Genomic DNA, 17,709 nt, shown 5'->3' with positions numbered 1-17,709 from the left:
TCTTTGCATTTTGTTGATGGTTTCCTTTACTGTGCAGAAACCTTTTAGTCTGATATTACCATTTGCTTACTTTTGCTTTTGTTTCCCTTGCCTGAGGAGACATATCCAGAAAAATATTGCTAAGACCAACGTCAAAGAATGTATTGCCTATATTTTCCTCTAGGAGCTTAATAGTTTCGGGTCATACATTGAAGTTTAATCCATTTTCAGTTAAGTTTTGTTTATAGTTTAAGAGAATGATCTAGTTTCACTCTTTTGAATGAGCCTGTCCAGTTTTTGAAGAGCATTAATTTAAGAACATGGCATCCGGTCCCATCACTTCCTGGCAAATAGATGGGGAAACAGTGGAAACAGTGGCTGACTTTATTTTGGGGGGCTCCAAAATCACTGCAGATGGTGACTGCAGCCATGAAATTAAAAGACCCTTACTCCTTGGAAGGGAAGTTATGACCAACCTAGACAGCATATTAAAAAGCAGAGACATTACTTTGTCAACAAGTTCCGTCTAGTCAAGGCTATGGTTTTTCCAGTGGTCACGTATGGATGTGAGAGTTGGACTATAAAGAAAGCTGAGTGCCGAAGAACTGATGCTTTTGAACTGTGGTGTTGGAGAAGACTCTTGAGAGTCCCTTGGACTGTAAGGAGATCCAACCAGTCCATCCTAAAGGAGATCAGTCCTGGGTGTTCACTCGTAGGACTGATGTTGAACCTGAGACTCCAATATTTTGACCACCTGATGCGAAGAGCTGACTCATTTGAAAAGACCCTGATGCTGGGAAAGATTGAGGGCAGGAGGAGAAGGGGATGACAGAGGATGAGATGGCTGGATGGCATCACCGACTCAATGGACATGGGTCTGGGTGGACTCCGGGAGTTGGTGATGGACAGGGAGGCCTGGCGTGCTGTGGTTCATGGGGTTTGAAAGAGTCGGACACGACTGAGCGACTGAACTGAACTGATGTTCCTTCTATACACAATTTGTTGAGGATTTTCTCATGAAAGGATGTTATACTCTGTCAAATACTTTTTTATCCTACATCCATTGAGAGCATCATATCACTTTTATGTTTCATTCTATTAATGTATTTTATCACATTTATTGATCTGCCTATGTTGAACCATCCTTGTATCCCAGGGGTAAATTCTAAATGGTCATGTCATTTAACCAGTTTAATATGCTATTGAATTGACTTGCTAATACTCTGTTAAGAATGTTTGCATCTATATCCATCAGGAATATTGTTCTTTAGTTTCTCTGTTTGTAGTGTTGACATCTGGTTTGGTATCAGGACTGGCTTTGTAAAATGAGTTTGTGAATATTCCCTTCTCTTCAACTTTTTGGAAGGGTCTGAGAAGAACTGATGTTAATTCTTCTTTAAATGTTTGGTAGAATTCACCAGTTAAACTACCTATTCCTGGGCTTTTCTGTGTTTGGAAGTTTTGATTATTGATTCAATCTTTTTGCTATTAGTTTGATCAGATTTTCTATTTCTTCTTCATTCAGTTTTGGTAGGTTGTACATTTCTAGGAATTTACCCTCTAGGATATCCTCTAAGATATCCAATTTGGTGGCATATAATCCCTCATAATAGCCTCTTATCGCCCTATGTATTATGTAGTACCAGTTGTCTCCTCTTTCATTTCTGATTTTTCTTCTTTAATCTAGCTATAAGTTTGTCAATTTAGCTTATCTTTTAAAAAAACCACTCCTTAGTTTCATTGATCTTTTCTATTTTATTTCTAGCTTCTAATTAATTTATTTCTATTCTGCTCTTTGTATTTCCTTCATTCTGTCACCTTTGAGTTTAGTTTATTCTTCTTTTTCTAGTTCCTTGAGACGTAAAGTTAGGTTGCTTATTTGCAATCTATTTTTTCAAGATATGCGTTATTGGTATAAACTTCCCCCTGAGAAATGCTCTTGCAGCATCCTATATGTTTGGGGTTTGGGGGTACTGTGTTTCCATTTTCATTTTTTTGGAGATTTTTAAAATTTCCCTTTTTTGTTTCTTCTTTGACCCACTGGTTGTTGAGGAGTGTTGTTAATTTCCACATATTTGCATATTTTTCTGCTTTCCTCTTACTGTCGATTCCTAGTTTCATACCACTATGGCTAGAAAAGATATATGATTTCAATCTTAAATTTGCTAAGATGTGTTTTGTGTACTTTCATATAATCAATCCTAGAGAACATTCCATGTGCACTTGAGAAGAATGTGGGTTCTGCTGCTGTTGAATGGAATGTTCTATAAATGTCTATTACGTCTACTGATCTACTGTATGGCTGAAGTCCAATATTTCCTTGTTGATTTCTGTGTGGATGATCTACTGCTACATGTGGGATACTGAAGTCCCCAATTCTTATTTTTCATAGTGTCTTTCACTTTCATTTCTTTCTTCTATTTCCTATATTAGAAATCTCTGATAGCAAGATTCCTTATTTGTATAGTTTAATGGCTTTAATATGAAAATGTTGAAAAATGATAGGTCTTGAAGATAATGTGGGGCTGGTAAATTAGTTATCAATATGGTTGAATAAAAGCAAAAGCAGCAAGAGTGAGTACACTAACTCAAAATGATACAATGCTAATGCCAAATATATAGGCAAGAATAATTTTATCTTTATAAATCATCCATTCATAAGCCCCTCTTTGGTAATACCAAAACAACTGTTACTATATTTATTTCATAATTATGACTACTCTTCCCCATTAGGCAGTGATCTTCTTGAGACTAGAAATTGCATATTATTTAATTTCTATGTCTTCAGTGCCTAGCAATAAAATAACTGGTACACTGTAGGAACTCAAATGTGAAAGAATTAATTGCCACTAGTATCGACCTGAGATCCCATGGACTGTAGCCTGCCAGGCTCCTCTGTCCATGAAACTCTCCAGGCAAGAATACTGGAGTATGCCATCTCCAGGGTTTCCTTCTCCGTGACTCCTGTAAGGGATTGCAAAGAGTTGGACACAACTGAGCAACTAACACTTAAACTTAATGTCAACCTAGTTCAGGTTCTTAACACTTCATATTTGCTCTGAAGTGATAAGCTAATACATCAGGCAATAAGAGGCTATTATGAGGAATTATTGAATCATAAATGTCTCAACAGATTTCCTACCTCTCATCTCAACCTTCTCAAATTCTTACATATTATTGTCATTAGCATATCACTACCTTATTTGAAAACCCTGAATGGGTCCCCATTTGCCTATATCATAAAGTCCTTTAGCTCAATTTTCAAGGATTTTCACAAATGACTAATTTACCTGACTTTATATCTCATTACACCCTTTATATAAAACTGATGCTGCAGCCTCTCTAAACCACTAATCATCATATTCTGAATACGCCTTTATTCCTCCTTTCCATCTTCCTAAATCCTCTCCAACCTTCAAAGCCCAGCTCAAATCTCACTTTCAAAGAAATCTTTGTACTGATGTTCCCAGTACACAATGGTCTAGGCCTCTTCTGAATTTCTATACTAATTTGTCAATTATTCTCCTTTTCCATGTGCTGTCTTGTATTGTTATCTTTACAAATATCCTCTTTACAGTAAGACTTGTAAGTTCCCTGAAAAAATCCCCTATATGTTCCATATGTTGTCCTTTACATAGACGATGCTAAATTGGACTAAATTATAGCAACTTGTGCTCATATTTTTGATCACTTTAATCTTCCTGTCTGTAATTACTACTTACTCACCTATATGAAAATCTTACCTATGTCTAAGTCACTATCCCCTTCATTAAGCATTCCATGACCAATGGACCCCACAGCGAGCTTTTACTCCTTCTAAAGTCATATAGGATTCATATAAATCACCTATACTATGCATTTCTCAAATTCTACATTTTACTGTCAGCTGACTGATCAAGCATACACATGCTTAGCTTATTGTAGTGGACAGTAAATTCATTGGAGGAATGTCTGCTTCTTATATTTCTTTTTATCTCCAACCAGACCCCTGACAACATGTTACACTAGATACAATTTTGGTTGATAAAATGAACTGCAATGCAACCAACGTGCTAAGGAAAATAAAACTCTTGTCTCCAAAAAACAATCAACCTTAAAAAATCCTTTCTATTCCCTTTTCCAGCTCAAACATCCTAAAACCAATCCCTACCCCAGGGGGAAATTTAAAAAAAAAAAACAACTATAAACCATCTATCCAAACAAAATATACTGAAGATTCAAGAAATGAGTATATATTCTGTGCCACCTTCACTTCCTACAGACTGGAACTATGATTTCTAACGAACTCATTAAGAATTTTTATTAAAACAAAAATTCTAATTCATGCCTTACAAAGTATGTTATATGAATGTCTCACCTGAAACAAGAGAGAAGAAAAAAGATCTTTGGTAACAGTCTTAACAACAGTACTCTGCTTTGATGCTTTTTCCTATTACATGGGAAAAACCATGTGGGCATGATTAAATAAAATCCCAGAGGTAGTTGATGACTGCTTTTACCTCCTAGTGTTTAATGATAATCTTTTAGACCTATCCCAGGAAGGAATTAGTATTGAGAGTGTGAGGGCCTTAATATTACAAATCTGCCTCTTTTTCTGTTTTTAGGAAATTATCTCACTCATCTCAGCTACCATGCCATTTCTGCAACCCACTCAAGTACTTATTATTGTATTATCAGAGGAATGAATTTCATCTAAACATATCATTTTTAAATTTTGCTATATTTCTAAGTATGATTTTATTATATCTTAGAGCCAAATATTTTGTGGAGGTAAGTTTTTTTTTGACCATGCCACACAACTCCTTAGGATACTAAGTTTAGATATGATCTTTTTTCTTTAAAAACTTCATTATAGCTATGGTCCATTTGTAGATCTTAGTTTCCCAACCAGGGATTGAACCCAGACCCTCAGCAGTGAAAGCATGGAGTCCTAACCACGGGAATGCCTGGGACTTCCCTATAGGTAAGTCATTTTTATTTTTATAATGTAAACCTATGGAAAAACAGTATTTACTATATCAAATTTCCTATCAATAGAACTCTTCAGGAACTCTTTTAGAGTGAAGAAATGAGAGAGCTCTTAAACATTTTATTGTAATATTCAACAGTGAGTTCAAAAACTATTATGTTAATTAAAAAAAAAAACACCAAGCCTTACTTAAGAAGAAGGCTTGGAAGAAAGCTGAAGGAAAGAAAAAAACTAAAAACTGATTGTTAGCATAATACATTAAATATGATCTTTTTCCTTTAAAATTTTCATTATACTCATGGTAAATTTCAGAGTAAAAATATTGATAAAAATTCTGAAAAGAAGAAATTAAAACACAATGTGAGAAGATAGTAGTAGTAACTAATAAAAGAGTTTTGGACCCCTAGATCAAATGAGTTTGTATTATAAGAGACCAAGACATTTGTAAATGAGACTCATAAAAGTCTTTAAGAAATTATGGAAAACTGAAGGGTGATGTAACTAGAGACAGGAAAAATTGTGATTTTTTTTTTTTTTTTCACAAAGTTGGCAATAAACTCGCAAACCTGGCCAAAGTGTGGTTCACAGATCTACAATATCAGCATCATGTGGAAGCTTGTTAGAAACGCAAATCTCAGTCCCCATCCCAGACCTAGTAAATTAAAATCTCTATTTTAACAAGATCTTCAGTTGATCATATATACATTATAAAGTTTGACATTAACTAACATAAACCAGCAAGGAGTGGTGAGAAAAAGGCATGCCAAATTAATCTTATCTTTAGACAAGTTTACTTAAATGATAAAGTCAGAGAGTAAACAGACACAAGCAAATAGTTTCTGGAAAATTATCCACAATAACAAAATGTCAAACTAACTGCTTTTCTAGAACTCAAAGCATGTGTTCTTCCCTTATATAGCACCATGTATGATCAGGATCTCATAAACAAATAACCTGGACTTGTCTGCACTGTGACTCCTAAAGAAGCTTGACTACAAAAGGTAAAAAATAAAGATTTTTTTAATCACTTGAACATGGTATTTTCAATCATTCATCAAAATACTCAAGATTTTATTATCAGAAGACTACATTAGCTTTCTGAATAGCACAACTGCATTCACTTTCTAACAGTTAACATTCTGCACATTTAGCTTTTATTGCTAAAAGAAACTTCTCTACATAACATGTATTTTTGCTTTTGCTATACAATTATTATTAAAATAATTATTCATTATATAATGCAACTTCTTATACTATCTATAGATGCAAGTGTGTAATATACATGAGCAAAACAGACCACAAGTAAAAAAAACGGGGGCCAGATATGTAATCAAACTTTATTAACTGGATTATTCTGCAAGCATACTAATAGCTTCCCTGGTGGCTTAGATGGTAAAGAATCTGCCTGCAATGCAAGAGACCTGGGTTGGGAAGATCCCCTGGAGGAGGGCATGGCAACCCACTCCAGTATTCTTGCCTGGAGAATCCCAATGGATAGAGTCGTCCATGGGGTCGCAGAGAGTTGGACACGAGTGAGCGACTAAGCACACACATACTAATAATGTACAAACGTGTAAAAAAATACAAGCTATATTTTAAATTTGAAATCTAAAAAACACTTAATTTCTCAAATTTTCTTCTTGAAATTGATTATTCTTTTGATTTGGAAATAGAAAACTGAAATTTTTTCTCCTACACCAATATGTCAATGTCCACATATACTGATAGGGAATAAGGAGATACCTAAATGGAAATTTGGATAATGTTATCAATAAGAAAGTGGATTGAATGAGTGATGACTGACCAAAAGCAGTAAATGTCCATTACATCTGATATTCCAAATTTGTCTAATTAGAATTTACTATCACACTATACTACAGTTTAATTCGTAGTTCTTTAGTCACTTTAGTAATATTAATTGAGAAAGGCAAAATAAACAATGTTTTTCATTATTATAATGTTGAAAATCAGAAGACACATTCTTAAGAATTCAATCTTTAAGTCTAAAATTTTGAGTATGTAGTTCATATAATCAATTCCATCTCTGCAAATCAATTTCAACATAGAAAAGTGAGTCAGATTAGTCCCTGCCAAATGAGTTTCCCAAAGAAATGACTTCACTAAGAACATGTGAATTAAAATTTACATTCATGTGGGGCTTCCCAGGAGGTCCAGTGGTTAAGAAACTGCCTTGCAATGAAGGGGACACTGGTTCAATTTCTGGTCCGGGAAGATCCCACTTACCACAGGACAACTAAGCCTGGGTGCTACAACTGCTGAGCCTGTGCTCTGGAGCCTGACAGCCACAACTACTGAGCCCATGTCCAGCGTGTTAACAACTGAAGACCCATGTCCTATAGCTCGTACTCCATAAAAAGAGAAGCCACTGCAATGAGAAGCCCAGGCACCGCAACTAGAAGAGTAGCCACCATTCTCCTCTACTAGAGAAAGCCCGTGCACAGCAATGAAGACCCAGCACAGACAAAAAAAAAAAAAAAAAAAAAAACACAGTTAAAACTGTATATTCATGTAATTACTTACTTCAGATGTACAAGTTGGATTTAGAAAAGGCAGAGGAAAAAGACATCAAATTGCCAATATCTGCTGAATCACAGAAAAATCAAGGGAATTTCAGAAAAAACATCTGCTTCACTGACTATGTTAAAGCCTTTGACTATGTGGATCACAACAAACTATGGAAAATTCTTTAAGAGATGGGAATACCAGACCACCTCAACTGTTTCCTGAGAAGCCTGTATGCAGGATAAGAAGCAACAGTTAGGATTGGACATGGAACCACAGACTGGTTCAAAACTGGGAAAGAAGTATGTCAAGGCTGTATACTGTAACCCTACTTATTTAACTTATATACAGAGTAAGTACATTATGAGAAGTTCCAGGCTGGATAACTCACAAGCTGGAATCAAGACTGCCAGGAGAAGTATTAACAACCTCAGATATGCAGATGACACCACCCTTATGGCAGAAAGCAAAGAGCCTCTTGATGAAAGTGAAAGAGGAGAATGAAAAAGCTGGCTTAAAACTCAACATTCAACAAACTAAGATCATGGCATCTGGTCCCACCACTTCATGGCAAATAGATGGGGAAACAATGGAAATAGGAAGAGACTTTATTTTCTTGGGCTCCAAAATCACTGCAGATGGTGACTGCAGCCATGAAATGACAGCACGCTTGCTCCTTGGAAGAAAAGCTACAATAAGCCTAGAGAGCATATTAAAAAGCAGAGACATTACTTTGATGACAAAGGTCCATATAGTCAAAGTTATGGTTGTCCAGTAGTCATGTAGAGATATGAGAGTTGGACCATAAAAGAAGGCTGAGCACCAAAAAACTGATACTTTCAAACTCTGGTGCTGGAGAAGACTCTTGAGTGTCCCTTGGACAGCAAGATCAAACCAGTCAATCCTAAAAGTAATCAACCCTGATTATTCATTGGAGGACTGATGCTGAAGCTGAAGTTCCAAGCCTTTGGTCACCTGATGCAAAGAGCCTATTCATTGGAAAAGACCCTGATGCTGGGAAAGATTGAGGGCAAGAGGAGAAGGGGGTGACAGAGGATGAGATGGTTGGATGGCATCACCAACTCAATGGACATGTGTTTGAGCAAACTCTGGGAGATAGTGAAAGACAGGAACGCCTGACATACTGCATGCAGTTCATGGGGTCACAAAGAGTCAGACATGACTTAGCAACTAAACAACAATATTCCATGATATAAGTACACTACATTTTGCTTTTCTTTTCATTAGTTCATAGATATTTTGGTATTTCCACATTTGATTATTAAAAATAATGCTGCTACGAACATTCATATACCCGTGTTTGTATGGATATGTTTCCTGTTTAACTCAGGACTGGAACTGCTGGGTCATATGGTAACTCTCTATTTAACTTATTCAGGAACTGACAGACTGTTTCTAAAGTAGCTATACCATTTTACATTCCCACCAGCAGTGTATGAGGATTACAATTTTTCACATCCTTGTCAATTTCTGTTATTATCTATCTTTTTGATTACAGCCATCCTAGTGGTATAAAGCAGTTTCTCATTGTGGTTTTGATTTGCATTTTCCTGAAGACTAACGATGTTCACCATCTGTTCAAGTGCTTATTCAGAGTAAATTTGATGAATACCAGAGCTTGAAAACCACTAAAGAGGTGTACAAGTACTTTAAGGTCCCTTCTGACATTAATAATCCCATGATGATAGAGCCAGAGGGGTATATCATCTGCAGAACTACACTTGCACATGCCTTCCAGTTTCACATGACACTGGCCTGCAAGTTAACCTAGTCAACTCTGGTTTTACAAAACCCTATCTTAAAATGAAACTTCTTTTTCATTTATTTTTTAAAAATTTTAATATAAATTTTAAAATTGACTTGACCACTTATTGTTTACTCCTTGACTACTTGACTACTCTTTGGAAGGAAAGTTATGACCAACCTAGACAGCATATTAAAAAGCAGAGACATTACTTTGTCAACAAAGGTCTGTCTAGTCAAGGTTTTTCCAGTAGTCATGTATGGGTGTGAGAGTTGGACTATAAAGAAAGCTGAGCACCGAAGAATTGATGCTTTTGCACTGTGGTGTTGGAGAAGATTCTTGAGAGTCCCTTGGACTGCAAGGAGATCCAACCAGTCCATCCTAAAGGAGATCAGTCCTGGGTGTTCATTGGAAGGACTGATGTTGAAGCTGAAACTCCAATACTTTGGCCACCAGATGTGAAAAGCTGACTCATTTGAAAAGACCCTGATGCTGGGAAAGCTTGAAGGTGGGAGGATAAGGGGATGATAGAGGATGAGATGGTTAGAAGGCATCACCAACTCAATGGACATGAGTTTGAGTAAACTCCAGGAGTTGGTGATGGACAGGGAGGCCTGGCATGCTGTGGTTCATGTGGTCTAAAAGAGTCAGACACGACTGAGCGACTGAACTAATCTGAACTGAACTTATTGTTTAAATCATTAAGCAAGCAGTTCCATCTTGTAATTTGATTAGCACAATGCCAAATATTGTGCTTTGTGAATATGGGTATAGAAAGATACAGATATAATTCAACTTAGGTTAATGAAAACCTTAGAAAAATGTTAGTCTTTAAAGAAAAGAAAATCAATTCTTCTATACCTTTCATGATCCATCAGCAGTTTAGCAATATTCAGACAGAAGTTCATGGACATGCCAAAATGTAGAATTTCCATAACAGCTAACAAAAAGAAAAAATGAAATAATAATATCAGTTTCATTTTTGAGGAAGCTTAGCTATTTTCAATAATTTTCCTTTGTTCAAAATCTACTTTCTAAATGTTTGCCATATATCATGTATTGCCTAACAATTCATCAAAGCCTTTTTATATGCCAGTAATATCCAATGCTACAGAGAATGCAGTGAAACAGGCAAAGGAACCTTTTGAAAAGCAATTTGAGTACTATATGCTAAAAACCCAGTGACTAAGAGCTTGGGATCTGAAGTCAGACACACAGATCCACATTTGAAACCACTTGCCACTTTTATGGCCATAGTCAATTTACTTAGTTTTTATGGACTTTAGTTTTGCCATCTGTAAAGTGGGGAACAAATCACCAATCTCTCAGGGTTGTTGAGAGACTTACGTGAGATAATACATGTAAATTACATAGCAGAAGAGCTAGTACTTAGTAAGCATTCAATAAATGACAGCTGCTATTATGATTCTCTTTATTTCAGAAATTGTACTTCTGAAAAGTCAACTGAAATAAATGTGGGGAAATGTAACGAACAAAGATATTATTAATAACAGCAACACAGATTATAATGACAAGAAAAATGATGTATACTGAGTCTCCACTATACGATAGTGACAAATTACTATGCAACCATTCAAATTGTTAAATATAAAATAAAACTGTTTTTCATTTAAAAAATGAATATGCACCAATATGAATTATAAGATTAGCAAAAAAATTGGAAAACAAAGGCTGTCTATAAATTCTGTAAAAGAGCAAATTAAGATACTGAAAATAAACCATCAAATTTCTAAAAGTGATTGTGTTTAGATTATTTATTCAACAAATAGCTAATAAGTGTATTCTTAGTGCCAGGGAGCTCTGCTGGGAATCCAGCAGTAGACAAAACACACAAAAATCTCTGTTGCCACAGAGCTGATATTCCAGTGCATGGTGGACAATGAGTATTTTCAGTATATTCCAAAAACTACTTTTTCATAATAAAAAACATTATATATTTTTAAATGTCTACTTTCTCTACTATAAAAAAATACCAGTGAAGTTCTAATGACAGTAGTTAGGGTGATGATTCTTAAAGTACTTTCATTAGCAAAAAAATGAACATACTATAAAAATGCAAGTTTCATATATACCAATATATTTAATATAACAAAATGAAAGATAACTGTATTACTTTAAACTATAGAAAACTTAAATTCATGGAAGTTTCCTAGTTTATAATCTGAAGTTGCAACTTCATTACTCTATCATGAGTATCTAGATTGAGCTAAGTAAAAACAATCTGGAAATAAAGAATAATTTCATTTTAAATTGTTTCTTTTCTACATTTTGATTTTAAAAAATTTAATAGGAAATAACTTCAAACTGGGTAACTCCAATAATCTCTCTGATCTTCCCAACCTATATTATTAGTTTGAATAAGACTATTCCTCTAATTGCTTGGTTGGTTTGTTTACTCCCATACTGCAAAACAAGAATGAAGTTGTCTTTCTGGCTCTGAACAGATTTCAGCCTGTGCATATCTGAGCTGATACTTTTACCTACAGGTGCAGAATCCTCTATGTATTTCAGATCCTGAGATCTCCTGATGATTGGCTAATATTCTAGAAATCACAGAAAGTTTTAGTACCAAATAGGCACTAAATTTACAGCAACTTCCAAATCTGATTACAGTCCTACTTATTATAAATTGCTATTATTTACTGGATAATCAGTTATTATACTAACATAATATCATATAGCAAAAATAATACAGCTCTATGATTATATTTTATACAGTAAAAAAATAAAGCAGGTACACATTAAATTTTTAAATTATTTTTATGACTAAACATAATTGAAATATTGTTAAGAGGTCAGTGTGCATAGAGAGATATTTTGCCTCACTTAATTCCTCTATATAGTACTAATAACAGTTAATAGTAGTAACCATAATAACTAAATGATAGGTAATATTTATTGCACATTAACTATGTACCAAGCATGGAACTAAATGCTTTACATACTTTTTTCATAGAATTCTCAAAACAACACAATGAGATAGACATTAATATTATATATATATATATATATATGTATCTTTTTTTTTAAGATGAAGAAACTGAAGCATAGAAATTTAAGTGACTTGCCAAATGACTCAGAGCTGCATATCAGTTTATGCTGAGATATGCACATTCTAGTTCCTTGAAAATTTCGAAAAACAAAGAGCAATGTTTATACAAGTAATTGGGCTTCCCTGATAGCTCAGTTGGTAAAGAATCCACCCACAATGCAGGACACCCCAGTTCGATTCCTGGGTCAGAAGATCAGCTGGAGAAGGGATAGGCTACCCACTCCAGTATTCTTGGGCTTACCTTGGGGCTCAGTTGGTAAGGAATCCGCCTGCAATACGGGAGACCTGGGATCAATCCCTGGGTTGGGAAGATCCCCTGGAGACGGTAAAGACTACCCACTCCAGTATTCTGGCCTAGAGAATCCCATGGACTGTATCGTCTATGGGGTTGCAAAGTCGGACACAACTGAACGACTTTCACATTCACTTCACAGACAAGTAATTATAAAAGGCACAGCATTGCAAAGGCTTTTTCTATCAATAGGTATCTTTTTTCATGATGGGCAGGTTGGGCAGCTGCAATTTTCTGCTAGATTAAAAGAAAACTGATAGTTTTTATTTAGCTCTTTTTTTTTAACTACTTGCTGAATTTCCTACTGTGTTCTCTTCCTTCTCCTTTGCTTCCTGACAATCTTATGTACTCAATTTCCTTTTCAGTCACCATCAAATTATACCTATGCTAGTATAATACAAAATATCTTACAGTCAACAAATTGGTATTAATATTTCAAAACTCTGTACTTTTCACACACAGAGATGTTACTTACCTTGAAAAAGTTCTTCATTAGTTATTTCACCCATCAAGAGGATTTTCACCTTTAAGAAAAGCCCAACTGGATGTAACTGTTCCTATTTTAAACAAAGAAATAACAACGATATTAACTGTAGAATGTAAGACAATTTTCAAGTAATTGCCTATTTCACTAAACCACACCAAGATGACTCATGATCAAAGGAAATCAAAATTATAAAAGTTCAAATCATAATATTCAGTCTATCCATGAGGCTATTTTCTGATATTTTATTCAATCTTAATGGAAAAGAACATGTAAACACTTCTATTGAGTGGCAAGCATTTAATGGCAAGGTCAATATTTAAACTGTGAGAACATAAGACCATATTCTTATCTTGGTAAGCAAAACCCTAAACATCAATTAGATCCGCTTTCTTTTGAGATCTTAATAACAACCAAATTCCTTTGCAAATAATGGTTGAATGAAATAAACATACTGTCGGTCCTATAGGATATGCCTATCACATTTACTATTAATAACAATATACTCAGAATGGTTTTTCCAAGTCCTTGCTACTTGGACCTGGTTCTACTTCTGCCTGACAGTGTACATTTTGAAACAGCTGTCTATGATTAAAAGTGCAGTCAAGGAGAAGGCAATGGCAACCCACTCCAGTAGGTAGGCTGCAGTCCATTGGGTCGCTAAGAGTCGGGCATGACTGAGCGACTTCACTTTCACTTTTCACTTCCATGCACTGGAGAAGGAAATGGCAACCCACTCCAGTATTCTTGCCTGGGAAAGAGGAACCTAGTGGGCTGCCGTCTATGGGGTCACACAGAGTCAGATACGACTGAAGCGACTTAGCAGCAGTAGCAGTAACAGCATCATCAAACTAATACAGGTTTTGAAACCCTGGCTTTATCTTATAAGCAGCAATGAATGGAAACAGTAATATTCAACTCCCCCCTGCCCCAACTATTTTTTAATCTGTTCAAGTTGCATAAAATAAGTTTTTGTACCAGAAAATGTAAAAGAAGTCAACATTTACACTTTGGATACTGCTTTTACTGTAATAATAAAGTGTTGTGAAAAAAAAAAAGTGCAGTCTAGGCTCACAAAACAGAATTTTTCTTTCTACAACATTAATCAACCTCTACGTGGACACTATTTTCATTAGTTTCATGCTCTGTAAATGCATATATGAGATGCCTGAGAAATGGAAAGTTAGGGAAAGCAACCACAGGTATTATAACCATTTAAATAATGATATCATCAATACAAGAATAAACTAAGAATGCATTATAATTTCTAACATTACCATCTTTCCTAATGGGCATATTCCAATATGTCTTGAGCTCAAAACATGTTTTATATACTGCTGCTGCTAAGTTGCTTCAGTCGTGTCTGACTCTCTGTGACCCCATAGACAGCAGCCCACCGGGCTCTGCCATCCCTGGGATTCTCCAGGCAAGAATGCTGGAGTGGGCTGCCATATCCTTCTCCAGTTTTATATACTAGCAATGAACAATCCAAAAGTGAAGGTAAGAAAATAATTCCATTTATAACAGCAACAAAAAAGAATAAAATACATAAGAATGAATTTTAAAATAACGGCAAGACTTCTACACTGAAATTTATAAAACACTGTTGAAAGAAATTAAAGAAGACCTAAATAAATAAAAACACATCTCATGTTCCTGGATTGGAAAACTTATAACTGTTTAGATAGCAGTATAGACTCAATGCAATCAAATTCCCAGCTGGCATCTTTGTAGAAATTGATAAGCTGATTCCCAAATTCATATGAGAGTGCAAGGAATGTCAAAACAACCCGGAAACAGAACAAAGCAGTCCATATATACATGAGTGCATATAATATATATTATTATATATATATGTGTTTTATATATATATATATATATAATAAAGTTCATATATATCAATATATTACCCTCAATAATATGAATGCATGAATTATATTTTCCCAATAATATAGAGAGTTATATATTCAGGTATGACCATTCAGGTACAACATAAATCAAATCCCTTACGATTGTACACTGGAAGTGACAAATAGATTCAAGAGATTAGATTTGATAGACAGAGTATCTGAAGAACTATGGACAGAGGTTCATGATGTTGTACAGGAGGCAGTGATCAAGACTATCCCCCCAAAAAAGGAAATGCAAAAAGGCAAAATGGTTGTCTTAGGAGGCCTTAAAAATAGCTGAGAAAAGAAGAGAAGCAAAAGGTAAAAGAGAAAAGGAAAGATATACCCATCTGAATGTAGAGTTCCAAAAAATAGCAAGGAGAGATAAGAAAGGCTTCCTCAGAGATCAAGGCAAAGAAATAGAGGGAAACAATAGAATGGGAAAGACTAGAGATCTCTTCAACAAAATTAGAGATACCAAGGGAACATTTCATGCAAAGATGGGCTCAATAAAGTACAGAAATGGTATGGACCTAACAGAAGCAGAAGATATTAAGAACAAGTGGCAAGAATACACAGAACTGTACAAAAAAGATCTTAATGATCCAGCTAACCACGATGGTGTGAACACTCACCTAGAGCCAGACATCCTGGAATGTGAAGTCAGGTGGGCCTTAGGAACCATCACTACGAACAAAGCTATAGGAAGTGATGGAATTCCAGCTGAGCTACTTCAAATCCTAAAAGATGATGCTGTAAACTGTGGCGCCCAATATACCAGCCAATTTGGAAAACTCGACAGTGGCCACAGGACTGGAAAAGGTCAGTTTTCAATCTAAACTCAAAGAAAGGCAATGCCAAAGAATGCTCAAACTACCACACAATTGCACTCAGCTCACATGCTAGCAGTGTAATGCTCAAAATTTTCCAAGCCAGGCTTCAACAATACGTGAACTGAGAACTTCCAGATGTTCAAGCTGGTTTTAGAAAAGGCAGAAGAACCAGAGATCAAATTGCCAACATAGGTTGGACCATTGGAAAAGCAAGAGAGTTCCAGAAAAATATCTATTTCTGCTTTATTGACTATGTCAAAGCCTTTGACTGTGACCACCTGACCTGCCTCTTGAGAAATCTGTATGCAGGTAAAGAAGCAACAATTAGAACTGGACATGGAACAACAGACTGGCTCCAAATAGGGAAAGGAGTACATCAAGGCTGGATATTGCCACCCTGCTTATGTAACTTATATGCAAAGTACATCATGAGAAACACTGGGCTGGATGAAGCACAAGCTGGAATCAAAATTGCTGGGAGAAATATCAAATAACCTCAGATATGCAGATGACGCCCCTCTTATGGCAGAAAGTGAAGAGGAAATAAAGAGCCTCTTGATGAAAGTGAAAGAAGAGAGTGAAAAAGTTGGCTTAAAACTCAACATTCAAGAAATGAAGACTGTGGCATCTGGTCCCATCACTTCATGGCAACAGATGGGGAAATAATGGAAACAGTGACAGACTTCATTTTCTTGGGCTCCAAAATCACTGCAGATGGTGACTGTAACCATGAAATTAAAAGACGCATGTTCCTCGAAGAAAAGTTATGACCAACCTAGACAGCATATTAAAATCAGAGACATTACTTTGCCAACAAAGTCCATCTGTTGAAACTGATGTTTTTTGCATTAGTCATGTATGGATGTGAGAGGTGGACCATAAAGAAAGTTGAGCGCCAAACAATTGATGCTTTTGAACAGTGGTGTTGGAGAAGACTCTTGAGAGTCCCTTGGACTACAAGGATATCCAACCAGTCCATCCTAAAGGAAATCAGTCCTGAATATTCACTGAAAGGACTGATGCTAAAGCTGAAACTCCAAAACTTTGGCCACCTGATGTGAAGAACTGACTCATCTGAAAAGACCCTGATGCTGGGAAAGATTGAAGGCAGGAGGAGAAGGGGACAAAAGAACATGAGATGGTTGGATGGCATCACCGACTCAATGGACAGGAGTTTGAACATGCTCCGGGAGTTGGTGATGGACAGGGAAGCTTAGTGTGCTGCAGTCCATGGGGTCGCAAAGAGGCGGACTCAACTGAGCGACTAAACTGAACTGAATATAGAGAAATAGAATGCACAAAATGTTAATAACAGGTGATGCTGGGTAAAGCATATAGGGAAGAATTCTTCACACTATTATTCTTTCAGTCTTTCTCTAGGTTTGAAATCTTTTACAAATAAAACTCTTTTAGATGTATACTGCCACTGAAATCCCAACACACCCAGTTTATTGATGTCCATGATCAATAATTAGGCTATTAAATGTGAAATGTCAGGACTAAGGCAGATGGACAATTATTGTTATAAAAACTGCAAATTCTACATCTAGTGAACAAAAACACATGCTGAGAAGAAGCCATGTAGCTAGTACGCAACCACCTCAATTGTCTTGGGATTCTGTTTTTTATTTAGACTTGCATCTCAGCAAATGCAAAACAAAACAGGATGCAACTTTTGAAAATGTTCATGTATATTAATATTTTTAAATTTAAAAATTTAATATAAAAGAAGCTTATCAGCATTGAATAACCCCATCCATGTGACATAAATTTCAAGAAAATATAGTTCAAATAAATGGTCTCTCAATTTAATATCCGGATTAAACTATTCCTTTCACGAATCCCATCTTGTTGAAAAAAAAAAACCTTTAAAAATGTATTAGTATATTTAAGTGCCTTACA

At 35.6% G+C, this 17,709-nt stretch overlaps 1 protein-coding gene across 1 annotated transcript in view; it reads right to left on the bottom strand.

Annotated features, from left to right (window-relative positions):
- The window catches only part of TEX11 (testis expressed 11), a 265,819-nt gene that overhangs the window by 141,129 nt on the left and 106,981 nt on the right, over nt 1-17,709 (bottom strand). The window contains exons 11-12 of the mRNA XM_061137613.1: nt 13,077-13,158; nt 10,098-10,176 (exon numbers count right to left, since the gene is read on the bottom strand). Of these exons, the coding sequence (XP_060993596.1) occupies nt 10,098-10,176; nt 13,077-13,158 (161 nt within the window). The remainder of the gene's footprint in view (nt 1-10,097; nt 10,177-13,076; nt 13,159-17,709) is intronic.

This window comes from Dama dama, chromosome X, assembly GCF_033118175.1.
Source record: "Dama dama isolate Ldn47 chromosome X, ASM3311817v1, whole genome shotgun sequence".
In the NCBI taxonomy this organism is placed as follows: Eukaryota; Metazoa; Chordata; class Mammalia; order Artiodactyla; family Cervidae; genus Dama; species Dama dama.
This window is presented reverse-complemented; position numbering and strand designations above follow the sequence as displayed.